The sequence below is a fragment of the Semicossyphus pulcher genome, unplaced genomic scaffold (genome assembly GCF_022749685.1).
Source record: "Semicossyphus pulcher isolate SPU_LCO1_2020_fin unplaced genomic scaffold, fSemPul1.0.p SCAF_15, whole genome shotgun sequence".
NCBI lineage: Eukaryota > Metazoa > Chordata > Actinopteri > Labriformes > Labridae > Semicossyphus > Semicossyphus pulcher.
Window position 1 is genome coordinate 29425264 of NW_027211659.1, and position 13646 is coordinate 29438909.

At 45.6% G+C, this 13646-nt stretch overlaps 1 protein-coding gene across 1 annotated transcript in view; it reads right to left on the reverse strand.

The window, feature by feature from the left end:
* Window positions 1–13646, reverse strand: part of LOC138591995 (titin-like) — a 170653-nt gene that overhangs the window by 152768 nt on the left and 4239 nt on the right. Inside the window, 23 exon segments of the mRNA XM_069662571.1 lie at window positions 372–632; window positions 748–1011; window positions 1361–1621; window positions 1742–2002; window positions 2260–2523; window positions 2613–2885; window positions 3060–3326; window positions 3429–3707; window positions 3801–5497; window positions 6131–6299; window positions 6417–6581; window positions 6667–6899; window positions 6985–7226; window positions 7362–7589; window positions 8081–8226; window positions 8396–8538; window positions 8646–8855; window positions 9036–9105; window positions 9205–9463; window positions 9549–9611; window positions 10302–10562; window positions 11570–11671; window positions 12108–12377. Of these exon segments, the coding sequence (XP_069518672.1) occupies window positions 372–632; window positions 748–1011; window positions 1361–1621; window positions 1742–2002; window positions 2260–2523; window positions 2613–2885; window positions 3060–3326; window positions 3429–3707; window positions 3801–5497; window positions 6131–6299; window positions 6417–6581; window positions 6667–6899; window positions 6985–7226; window positions 7362–7589; window positions 8081–8226; window positions 8396–8538; window positions 8646–8855; window positions 9036–9105; window positions 9205–9463; window positions 9549–9611; window positions 10302–10562; window positions 11570–11671; window positions 12108–12377 (6388 nt within the window).

Genomic DNA, 13646 nt, shown 5'->3' on the forward strand with positions numbered 1-13646 from the left:
TAAATGACTTGATTACAGTTTCTAGTCATTGACTAGCATTAATATGCTGGCTCACGCCTACTCCCCCTGAGCTAACAGTCATGGTAAGCTCAGGTGCAGTTATTGGGAAAGTGTTTGTTTTACAGATAATACCCTAAAATATTATCTAACCAGTTTGCTGAGGAAAGCAATGTAAATGAAGGAAACGGTGCACGTCACATGTAGTACATAGTAACACAGGACTATTGTAAGTATCGCCCGTATCTGAACACTACATGTAAAGTTTAACAGGTGATACTTGTAAAATCTCAGCTCAACAATAAAAACCTTCCTATAGTTTCATCTAATCCTTGTTCATCATTTTCACACACTTTCCATTTAAAGAAACTTACACTCAACGGTGAGGCGAGCGCTGCACTGAAGGTGGCCCACCACAGCAGTGTACTCCCCCTCTTTGCTGTTGTCCACATCCTGGACGATCAGTTTGTGGGTCTTCTTCTCAGAGAGCATCCTGTAATGCTCATTGGGCTTCAACTCCATGTTGTTAAACATCCACTTCACAGGGATGTCGTCCTCAGAGAGGCCCACCTCAAACACGGCAGTTGCACCCAGCAGAGAAGTCACATCCTTTGGCTTCTTCAGGATCTTGATGGCTGTGGGGAAAATGTTTTGCATGAGTATTTCTCCACGTTGGGGTTCTTATTTTTAGGATTTGAAAGAGCTGACATCTTATGTTGCTACTTTTCTGAACAGTCAGTGGTTGCTTACTTTCAACGTTCAGCCTGGCGTTTGCAGACAATTTTCCCAGTTTGAAAGAGTAGACGGACTCATCCTGTGTGGTGCAGTTCTTGATCTTCAGGGTGTGGACTGTGCCTTCAATAGTGATATCATATTTATTGCTGGGCTGGATCTCTACACCATTCTTGATCCATTGTGCCCCCCTCACATCCTCATGGGTCAGCTCCAGGCTGAACACTGCTTCCTGAGTCTGAACCACGTTCAGGTTTTTTAGAGTCTTCTTGATCTTCACAGCTGTCGGGAAAAAATATTGTCTTTAATTCAGACTTTGCTCTCAACCTGGGAGTTCAAGAGGCCATTGCTACTGACAGATACTTGCAAGGAAACCAAATTTAAATCAGGTCAATCTCAATTTCTGATTTACTAATTGTTTTGGTAAATAGCATGGTTAACCACTCTACCATCTCGTCACAGCTAATGTGTTTAGTTTCTGTAGCTTGTAAAGAGAAGAACCAAATGGAAGAAACAACTAGTCCTCATGAAACATGAATCCAATACCTCAAATTAATCCTCAATGGCTCCTGTAGAGAGAATGCGAACATGCTATGTTATGTTTGTGTTTCCTACTTTAACCTGGACCTACCCTCCACTTTCAGGGTGGCTGAGGTCTTGGAGGTGGCAACCTGATAGGTGTACTCTCCGATGTCAGTGGCTTTGGTTATGACGATGACGAGGCGTCTAATAGCACCATCCACCTCGCTTATCGTGTTCTCATTGAAGTCGACAGGTTTTCCGTCTTTCAACCACTTGCCCTCAGCAGAAGGGTTGGCAACCTCACACTCCAGCACTGAAGTCTGGGAGTCGGCCACCACCAAATCACGCAGGGGCTTTTTGATAGCGCCACCTGGTGACAGGAGACAGTCAGTTAATATCTAACCTGGTCAATACTGCAATGTTTTTACTTATGATGGAAGAGCTTGCTCAAAGCTCTTGTTTAAATTACATTTTTAAAAGCCCATCTTACCTGATACAGTGAGTGTAGCGCTGCTCATCTTCTCACCAGCAGCAAACATGTACTCGCCCTCCTCATCCTTCATGGCGTTCATGACAGTCAGTGTATGGCGCTTGTTCTTGGACTCCATCTTGTACTTGGCGCTGGCTTTGAGTGGCTGCCTCTTGAAGGTCCAGAAAGCATCGATGCCCGGGTGAGAGACTTCGACTTCAAAGGTTACATTCTCAGACTCAGCGCACTCCTTGTCCTTCATCGGTTTGACAATCTGGACAGCTGTTGAGTTCAAAAGGTGTTAGGATATATTTTGCTTTGAGGTGTTTTGAAATCTTTCTTGAAACTTTAAGTACGGACAAGGATGAGTTCTTGTGCCTTTGCTTTGTATTGTAGTGGTATAATTTCCCTTTACAATTACAGATTACATTGTCATTAAACTTAACTGAAACATGATACTTTTAATTACTCATCTTAGTCAAAACATAAGTATAATTACTGTGTAAGTAGTAAGTACATTTAATCCTCATACAACTTACTCTGAACAGAAAATCTGCAGCTGGTATCAGCACGACCAACCACCAGTTTGTATTGTCCTTCATCGGAGGCGTAGGTCCTGTTAAAGACGAGACGCTGCTTGGCGCCCTTTGCCACCATCTGGACTCGTTCGCTGGGCGTCAGCAGTTTGTCGTTGTGGTACCATTTAACTGAGCTGACATCCTGAGCAGAAATCTTGGTCTCCAGGACAGCTTTGGTGCCCTCAACAGCACTCGTGTCCTTCAGCGGGATCAAGATGCCAATTGCTAAAACACAAGACAAAATCTTTTGTTGGTAACTTTCTGTTTTGACGTAATAACTCCTTAGAAGAAACAAGATGTGCATGCTGTCTTACTCTGAACGATAAGCTTTGCAGTGGTTGAGATCGCTTGATCGGGAACCACAAAGGAATACATTCCATAGTCATCCTTGTTGGTGTCCTCAATCAGAAGTTTGTGGACCTGTCGGTCAATGACAAGGTGCACACGGTTCGAAGCAGACACTGGCTGCCCGCTCTTCATCCAAGTTCCTTCAACGTTCTCCTGGGAGAACTTGACCTCCAGCTGAGCGATGTCACCCTCGCAGACTGTCAGGTCAGCCAGAGGCTGCGTCAGGGTAACCGGGCGCACTGAAATATAAAGACATGTGAGGCACTGGATACAAATAGAATAACTAGGGCTCCCTAGAGGTTGCAGTATTCTTTACACCTCAATATATGAAACAGACAAAATGTGGCAAATGTTCTCATTAAGTATCCGTTTTGGCCTCCGTTACTTCCACTGCAGTTACTTCCTTAACTCACATTTCATCTTCAGTGAGGCACTTGTCTTGAACTCGCCAACTTTGAATGTATATTTTCCCTGGTCCTCCTTCTTGACATCTTTGACAGACAAGGTGTGTCTTCCACGGCGGGAGGACATGACATATTTACTGCTAGAAGAGAGCAGCTTCTCCCCGAAGTACCAGCTGCCTTCAGCATCCTCACGAGACACAACACATTCAAACTCTCCAGAGTATGTCTCAGGCACTTCTGTGCTCTCCAACTGCTTCACGACCTCCAGTGGGGCTCCTGGTTATGACATAATGCAGATGGTACGTCAGTGCAAACAGTTTTAGTTACTTAATGAAGTAAGTAATGCCCTAGTCAGTTTGATTAGTTTGGTTAACCCACCTTCAACATTGAGCTTGGCAGTTGTCCTGACGTCATCGTCAATAACCATGCAGGTGAATTCTGCATCATCTCTCATGTCAATCACCAGCACAGACAGGAAGTGAACCTTTCTGTCAGAGTGCATCCTGTATTTGTCCCCAGAGAAGATTTCCACGTCGTTCTTCAGCCATTTAACCTTGACAAAAGGCTCATTAGTTTCACACTCAAAGGTAGCCATGGTGTCCTTCTCTTTTGCATTGATGTCCTCCAGCTTCTGTGTGAAGGTGATGACTTGCTTTCCTGTAAAAATTACAACAAAACCTTTGTTAGCTACTCAAACTTTTCAAACGCAGAATTACACGTAAAATGCACGTAAAAAGTCCAGTGTGTTACCTTGCACCAGCAAGAAAGCATGGCTTGAAGTCTCTCCTGCAGTGCTCGTAGCTTTAACCATGACACTAGCAGAATCCTCAGCTCTCACATTTCTGATCATCAGTTCACACACATGATCCTCAGGCCAGTACCAGTTAACACGGTCAGACTTCTCCAGCTGAACACCGTTCTTGAACCACTGGCACTCAGGTTCTGGTCTCCCAATGACCCTGACTCTGAACTTGACTTCATCACCCTGAGCTACAGTCTGGCTGGTAATACGCTCCAGGATTTTTGGAGCTTCCATGCTGGCTGAAAGCTTGACCCTCTCTGGTTTAAGAGGTTTAGCTGTAACCTTGCGATCCTCCTCTTTCTTTTTCTTTTCAGCCTCCTCCTTCTCCTTGGCACGGTGAAGCAGCTCCTCCTTTGTTTTCTTCAGAAGATCCTCGTAGGACTCATCCCTTTTACGTGCCTTGAGCTCCACAGCGGTGATGGACTCATAATAGCCTTCTTCTGTCCTGCGCTTGAACTTGCTCCTCAGCTCCTCAGACTCCTCTGTGGCTTTCTCGTGGATGATTCTCTGGGCTTTCTTCAGCTTGACCACTTCTTTCAACTGAGAATCCTCTGTGGGTATCTCAGCCTTCACCACCTCAAATGACGTTTTTCCAGGTTCAGGCGTGGCTTCAGCTACCTTACCGTCCGGTGCACGGCGCAGATGAGTTCTGAAGTCCTCCTTCTGCCCGATCTCAAGCTTCACAGTGTGCTCTGCTGAGCCTACGTTGTTGTCGGCCACTACTTTCACCTCTCCTGAATCATAGGATTTGATTTCAGTGATCTCCAGATAATAAATACCATCATAACGAAGTCTATATCTCTTGCTTTTGCGAATAAGTTGTCCGTTAAGGTACCAGTTAACCTTGGGTGATGGATAACCTGTCACTCTGCAGCGGAAACGAGCTGTGTCACCCTCCATAACACTGACTGGCTCAGGAAGAAGGACAATGTCAGGTTTCATTTTCTCAGTTTCTTCTTCAGCAGTGACTCCATAGGGTCCACCCTCGTGAGCTAGGCGTTCCATCTCATCAATCCGGTGAGCCCCCCTCCTGCCTTCAGGAAGCTGGGACTCCTCTACAAGGCCCTTCTCATCCTTGACTACAAGGGTGGCAGAGGTCTGGTCTGCTCCAAACTTGTTTGAGGCTCTGCAGGTGATGACACCGCTGTCTCTAGCATAAGCAACTTCATAGTCAAGACTGCAGTAACCAAATTCATTGACCATGCGCAGTCTGTTCGCGGCTGCCAGGGGTTTGCCATCATGCAGCCATTCCACCACCATGGTGGGGTCACCAATAGGAGTCAGTCTGCACTCAAAGTGAGCTGGACCAAAGCGCTTCATGCGGACAGAGGTCAGCTTCTTCTTGAACATTGGTTTCTGCTGCTTCTCTTTGTCATACAGGTCGCCCTCCTCCCACTGCTCTTGACCATAGCGCATATGGAGGGGCTCCAGCTCTGGAGGTGCAATTTCCTTGGCTTTGTAGGTTCCTTTGGGAATAATGAGCTTCCGCTCTGGTTCAGGTTCAACATAGTCCACCTCAACATTGACTCTGCAGCGAGTGGTGTCTCTGCCAGCCTTGTTGATGGCTGTAGCAGTGTACCAGGCACTGTCTGAGCCAGCTGCTGAGGGAATCTGGAATTTGGCCTCTCCTCTTGTTCCTTCAACCCTGTAACGTGAATTTGTGATATCAGAAAATCTTTAACACACTGGTTTTTATTACAATGAAAAATAAATGTTGCCTTGAACAGATGCTTTGAACCGGCCTGATAAATTCAAACAATGACATTTCATTTGAAAACTTTGTCATCTGCATTCCAGCTTACAAGGTTACACAAGCTGACTGGATTCTACCTGCACAAATGTTCACGAGATAAAGCAATGGCAGAGACTTGAATTCTTAGGTTGGTGGGCCATACAGAGGTTTGTCCTGCTGTTCTTGTAATTTCTTTTTTCTATCAACTAACATCATCTAACATACACAAATATAGAAAACTAATAATAATAACAAACTAATAACACGTTATCTGTTTGAATTTGTTTTTAGGTACTTTACCGAGTTCAGTATCTGAGGAATTATCAATATTCAGTTAGAAGTGATAATTGAGCCTTGACAGAGGTCTGGATCATCTCTTTATACACTGATGCCACTCCCAACAGCATGTTTGTGTGATTCTGTAGTGGCGGCTTGTTCACTGATTTGGCCATTGTTATAAAGATCTGAGTATTTTATTGTGCCTAAATATGAATACAAAAATCAACAGAGCTATTTGTAAATACTGAAAATAGACTTAAATCATACCTGATGTTTGGGTGCTTGTGTGGTGTGATAATGTCACTGTTTTTCAGCCACACGATGTCAGGCAGGGGGTTTCCAATGGCTTTGACAGCCAGTTCAACCAGAGTGCCCTGCTTCACACTGATGTTCCTCAGCTTCTCAGTGAACTGGGGACGTACCAAAGTTTCTTTAGCTGAAAAAGGAATAAGATAAATCATCAAGAAACCTTAAATTCATCAAATGTTCATGGGAATCATCTTCAAAAGGCTGAAACAGTTAGTTCAGTGTCTGAGGTGAGCTTCAGTCCTACCATCAACAGTGAGAGTGACAGAGATGGATGACCGTCCAGCTCTGTTCTGAGCGACGACGGTCCACTCTCCAGAGTCGTGAGGCATTGCTGGGACGATGATCAGGGACTGGGTACCGTCCTCTTTAACCACTATCTTGTGGGTGTAGTCGCTAACAACTTGTTGTCCTGAGAAGTCAACATTAAGATTGGATTATTGTGGGGCCTACAAAGCTTATTTACACTTTAATGAGATTTATCTGTTTTTGCTCACCGTTGTGGAACCAGTACGTTTCTGGCATGGGCCTGCCAACGACCTTCAGGTCGAACCTGGCAGTTTGCCCCTCAGAGCATTTACATGAGGAAGGCTTCAGGACAAACACAGGCTTGTAGAGTCTTTCCAGCTGAGCCTCGTCTGTCTCGTCAAGCCTTCGGGCAGGAGAACGTCCAGGTGAACGGCTGGAAGAACGTCCAGGAGAGCGGCTCAGAGAGCGAGGAGAGGTGGACCTGAGAATGAAGGAGCGGTCATTACTGAGGTGACCACAGTTCTACATCTTAGCGTGACTTCTTAGTTCTGTAAGGGAAACATTACCTAATCCTCTGCATCGCTGGCTGTGGTGTGTATCTCGGAGGTGCTCCAGCTCCAGATGGCTCAATGTAGAGCTTCCCAGAGCTGACAGTATTTCCTGTCATGTTGGTGGCAAAGGCAGTGTACACGCCCTCATCCTCCGGCAGAACCACTGGTAAACGCAGGCTGGCTCGTCCATCCTGAAGAGCTTCCATCTGGTAACGGTCGCCGGGCCTGATACGCTGGCCGTCTTTGAACCAAGCAATCTAGAAGAAGACAAAATGTCACTGTAGGATGACTTGGAGGCAAATGTATTCAGTTTTCATGTGGCCTTTTCACTTTAATTCAATAGAACAAAAGAAACCACAATTAGTGAAACCTATTTCCTAAAAGTTTTGAACCTTGGGCAGTGGCACTCCAGCCATCTTGCAGTGAAAAGTGACGCCCATTCCTTCCATGATCCTGTAGTTTTTGACGGGAGTGTTGAAGGAAGGCTGCACGGCCTCGGTAGTGGAAGCGGTCAGTACCATCTCTCCGTCCTCTGCCACTATGTCAGTGTAGGTAATCTGCATAATGCGGAGTTCGATCTCCTGGATGATTCTCTGCTCAATGGCAGAGAGATGGAATTCCTGCAACCAAGATGAGACATTGCACATAGTGAGTGCTCAAGCACTGTCAATCTGTCCATCCATCCAATCACTGTTGGCTGGTAATGAAAATATTGGTAAAGCCTAATGTGCCAGGCAAGCCAAAACAATTTTAGGAGAAGAAATGAAAGAAGCATTGCAAATAATGGATACAATCATTGATATTTCAACATCTTTACTGTGGTCACATCACATGCTCTCAGTGTCCCCAGAACTGCTCTGTCTTTGCCATGTCCCCATCTGGGCCAGGAGGAAATTAAATACCTTTAGTTTTTTTTAAATCTATGATATTCTCATTTTTGTGCCCACTCTAGTAGAAATCAGGTAAATATGTTTGTTTGAGGCGATGGTAGGGGCAGTGAAATCCCCCTAGTGGGTCAACCTGACCTATCTAGATGTGTAAAGTTGTAGGTACCCCTGATATACTTACATCACCCTTAACAACCTCCAACAATGGTTAATGATGCTCCTACCTGTCCAGAGATAATGGTGGTGGTCATCTGCTCCATTGTTGTAACAACAACTGGGGGAACATCTCCCACTTTGGGCTCCTGCACCACTGCTGTTACTTCAGTCTTAAAGGTAGCTTCCTGTTTCTTCATATAGGCTTCATATTCCTCTGTTAAAACAAACGATTGAACATCAGCAAACCTGTTCCTTTGAGGGAACACACCTGACATCAGACAAAAGCAAGCCCTTAGAAATGTGTGTCCCACAGTCTTTTGGCTGTAACTCCTCTTCTAACTCTCTTCCTGTTTGTACTTTCATTGATGCTGATGATTACGTACCTTCGTCCAGCAGACTGACAGAGGCTGAGACCTCTCCCAGCTGGTTCTTGGCAAAAACAGAGTATTCTCCGGCATCATCAGCAAAGGTCATGGAGATCTCCAACCTGCATTCACCTGTGTCCTTCTTGTAGGCGACTTTGTATCTGATAGACAGTTTGGGGAGGAGTTGATTCAATGATGACCAGTGCCCCATAAAGGCTGCAGTATTTGACCATGAAAACCTGACCAGAGGTTTTTATAGCTCTCATACCTGTATCCAGTAGTGAGGGGTACACCGCTCTTCTTCCAGATGATGTGTGGTTTGGGGCTTCCTCCAACCTGGCAGTCAAACATGACACTTCCTCCTTCCACCAGCTTTTGGATGGTTGGTTTCTTGATGAAGAAGGGAGCAGCAGCAGCAGTGTCTGACTCAGCCACGCTCACCTGAGACATGGTCTCCTCTCTGGATTCTTCAGTTACTCTGAAAACATATTTGCCTTTTTAGAATAACCAGCCAAGCTATCACTACAGCTCTTCCCTTAGAGGTCCTGAGGAATCATTTGCTGAGTTACACTTTGATCATTTCAGACCAGTTAAACAGTGTTCATCAACCTGCCCTATCAGTTTATTCTGTACACTTTTAGAAAGTTGATCAACTCACAGTCTCTCTGCAATTCCAACATGTTCAGTGACGACAGCAACCTCCTCTCTGCTCTCAATGTCCTCAGACACTGAAGGACAACGATATGGTTACGATACAATACAATAAGGTACAATAAACTTTTATTTATTCTGTTAACAGGATAAAAACATCCTGTGACTGTACTGACCCTGGACGAGCAGGTAGCAGGAAGTGCTGACAGTTCCAGCCTCGTTTGTGGCTGTGCAGGTGAAGCGTCCACTGTCTTCAGCAAACGCCTCACGGATCACCAACTGGGCGAATCCTTTCTCATAAGTAATCTGGAAGTCGATGGAGCTCTCGATCTTGTAGTCCTCTCTGAACCACATGATGACGGGAGCTGGGTGACCGCTGATCTGACACTCCAGGGTCACCGACTCGCCCTCCGTCACATTTGTGTTCTTCAAGCCCTGAGAGAAATCACAACACTTGTAGAGAACTTCACTTTCCAAAAGGAACATAATTATATTTTGTGCTTTTGAGGAAGTTACTTACAGACATCAGTGTGGGTGGGACCACGCCCCCACCTGCAGAAGGTACAGCTGCTGCCTCCACCACCTGTTATAAAGTCACATTTGTTAGCACGCTGCGCTTTAACAGAACGTGCTCCTATTTCTAAAATCAATGGCATGGACACAACGATGTAACACACAGAACATAGGATGGCATGCTGTTCCAATTCAACATATACAGGAAAGATGAAAACGACACGGAAAGATGGAGGAGAGGCTGGATGGGCTGAAGAGATGAGAATGAGGTTGTCAATAGCACCGACAAGCATGTTAAACTCTTATTAGAGGATGATGAACTCTGGATTGTAACAGAAATGAAGAAAACCGGACATAAAACTAGACCTCATGGAAGGAGAGGCCGCTAAAGGTTACAGTGTTCATCACATCCTTCAGCGTACCAACACAATATATGAGTCTATATTTAGCAGTCCTTTAGCCTAATGAGCTGTGGGGTAACATTTTAAATGTTGGGTCTTGCTATGAACCAAAGGTTCAACAAAATCAAACTGGTCCAAGCCGAGGGAATGATTGGAAACATGTTCCATGAATTAACTCAGAAAATGAACACCGGCGTTTTAGTCGAGACACTGTGGCAGGTAGAACCTTGGCTTTCTTGCACTGACCCAACGTCCTTGACAGCCGAACACACATAGACTATAGAACTGGTTTGACCTTCGTTAACTCATCAGGTTTTCTTGTCCTGTTTCGATCCAGTCCACTAAGCTCGATTACAAACCTGGGCTCCCCAGTCCTCATATATTCTCTCCATACCCCCAGAGTACACCACCCCTGTCTGTAACTCAGCACCAAAGTGACTCTGATATTTCTCAGTCAGGTCTTTAAATGGTGGAGGGATGGGCTCCGGGGTCTCTCTGGCCTCCCCCACTCTACGAGATGGACTGGGAGACTTGACAGGCTTGATGATCTTTCTAGCAGAGGCAGAGGATGAGGATAACTCTTTCTGCAGAGTGGCGATAGCCGAGCCGGCGATGGATACCTGACCAACCCAAAGAGGAGGAACAGCCACACCATCATCAACACAAAATGTTGGATTTGTTTTAAAGAATACAGCACAGCAAACTGAGGGATCTATGGAACGTTAGTTAGATTACACCTACAAAAGGATTAAAGGGAACTTAAGATGAAGCTGTGTTAAAGCGGGCTCTGCAGAGTCTTTATTAAGAGAGTGAAGAAGAACAGGGTTAAAGGTGGATTTGTTTAGTTCTTTTATGGACTTAATTGTGTCACTTTAACACCTTCATCAAATAGCATCTGTCCAATTGTAGCGTAGCAACAGTCACAGCAGGTGTGTCAGTGTTTGCATCTTTTTAAGTTGACATGGAGCTCAAGTAAGAGCTACTCTGATCAAACATAAGATGCTAACATTAGTTTGTCCCTCTAGCGAGCTCGCTGCCTGCAGTAGTAACCTCTGAGGTCCAGACTTAGCTTCCCTTTTAGCTAGCTACATTTATGTCTGTGGTATCTGTGTGGAAGCTCCTTGATGCAGACAGACTTTACCTAATGTTAGCCGTACGTACGTTTCCACTGCAGCCACTTTAATGCTCGGCCAAAGTACTTTATCCTGCAGTACAAGAGCAGTGCTGCTATCTAGGTGGTTCATTAACTGGTGAGGAGGCTAGCTTTATATCTGGGACCCATTAGCATTAGCCATTAAGTGTAATTAAGACCCTTTTTACAGGTTTCTTGATAAACAGCTCAGATGGAGCTTTTAACCAACTCAGGAGTTAGCATCAGCTAACTGGCCATCCAGCTACAGGTGATGAAATCTGCCTGTTACAGATGCTACAGTTAGCAGCAGTGACTAAGCGATGCAGGGCTTAGTAAAGGTCAATAATAGAGTCGATTTTTGACTCCGATATTGTTTCTATTACTCCAACATTTAATGTTAATGTGTTTATTTCTCAGTCCACATGTTGAGTTGTTAAGTTCCATTCTTTCCAAGCAGGTTATTTTGGACTGCTTCCCTGTCGTTGCCGCTCTTACCTCGGAGCTAGACTCGAGTTTTGGGACAGAAACTTTAGAGACTGTGAACTGTGGAACTGGAGACGGGGCAGGACCAGAGTCCACTTCTGTCGCTCTCTGAATCTGAAGTAACCAACAGAGTTCACAAGAGCGTTACAACCTCGGAAAGATTTTAAAAGCTCAACAAAATCATTATGTTGTTATTCAGCAGATTTTATTGTTGTCAAGAGATTAGGTCTAAAATAAACACTGGCAAATAATTTTGCTAAATTTTCTGACCGTGTGTTAGCGTCGTTACGGTCCGTCATCGTGTATGTGAATATAACAAAGTATTTTTCAGTTTATTCCAACTTAAAACGTTTCCCACCGAATAATCGGCGGGCGCAGTCCGAGCACCAACACAGACCTGGACTGACAGGGATTATCGATGATGATAACTGAGGGGCTTTTGGGACAGACACATTTTTTATCTTGAAATTTTATAGATACCTGAAAAATTGTTTGCCAGTGCAGAACAAAATATGAATGTGGTGTTCCCTGCTCCTGAGGCCCAGCTAACCTGAGGCGGAGGCCGGGTAGGTTCAGGTGTAAACTCTTGAGCAGTTGTAAGCATTTGGCCAGCCTGCACTCTCGATGTTGTCCAGCCGGCTTCATATTGTTGACCAGCAGCCACGGCGGCAGCAGCGGCCTGCTGCCGTAACTCAGCCTCTACAGCCCCAGCCTCCTCTTCAGCTCGACCGCCCTCCACATGCACAGGCTTACGCACTCGAGCGAGGTCAACGGCGGCCACCACTTTGGCCACCGCCCCGGCTCTTTTCCCTCCCTCAGCCTGGAGACACAACCAGCAGCACATAGATCTCAGGACATCCATGGCAGGACAGGTGTACAGAAACAGGCAGGTGTACAGGGACAGATCTGCGTCTTTGACTCGTTTCAGCAGCGGGTCTTAGCTGGTTCAGTTTAATGCACTAAGGCCAAAAGTGAAGCACATTTTCACCCTGGTTTCTCACTCAGGATCATATGACTGTATTGTCAACCTGTGAATATTCATCCGTACATCACCTGTAATTACACCCGGCTCGGTTAGTTTACCCTCCTCCTCTCCTGCTGCTCAGGACGGAGCCCAACCCGCTTTTTCCTCCTCGTCTTTTTCTTAACTTCGGTTCTCCCACATACATACATACATACGTGTGCTGACATAACTGAACCCACAGCGCTGTGATTTAAACATGACAGCGTGAATCACTCATTTGGTGAAACGTTGTACACAGATTTGACCCGTCCACACCGACCTGCCTCTGTAGACACACCAGATCACTTCATGAGGACACGCACACCAGGATCACTGTTTTACAGGACGTGAACTCTGAGCTGCGTTAAGATCAAAGACGACTTCAGGTGTGTAGTCCTCACGAACAGATACTGGTGTGCATGTACATGTACTCACATCGACATTAAGGTTTATGTGATGAGGACGACACTCGTCTGTTAGTCAGGTAGACTCAGAGCAAAGAGGTGAGAGTGAAAGTAACCACAGCTACGCAGCATCAGCTGAAAAAAGAGCAGGTGGAAAAAAGAAGTTGTGATGTGTCGACTGGTGACAGATGAAGAGCTACCTGCTCCTCTGGCTGCTCAAAGGCCGGGCGGCCATCTTGGTTAAGATCATGGTAACACCAGTCTTCGTTCTCAACAGCTGCATGCTCTTGGTTTGAACAGGTGATAAATGTTTGTGGTTAAAGACCGAGCAGAGATCTTTACGGACTCATCTCGTCAGTGTGTCTGAATGAACGTCTCCGTCACGCCTCACAGATACAAACCCCACAGACTCCTGATGGTCACAGGTCATCTCCTCCTGTTATAGCTTCGTCCCAGCCCTCGGCCTTCTGGGTAAATCTCATCTGGTGTACTGGAAGAAAGTTTTAGGCTCGTAACCAAATAAAAGGTTTACTGTGAGTCTTTATCAAACGTGTGTGAAGTAAAACTGTGGCACGAACCGAGACGGTCCCAGAGGTGGACACACGAGGAGGAGACGCCTGTGGACTGTAGCAAGTCGTTTTTTCTAGGTGACTTGAAGTTGGGATCGTTCCCAGTTTCAACG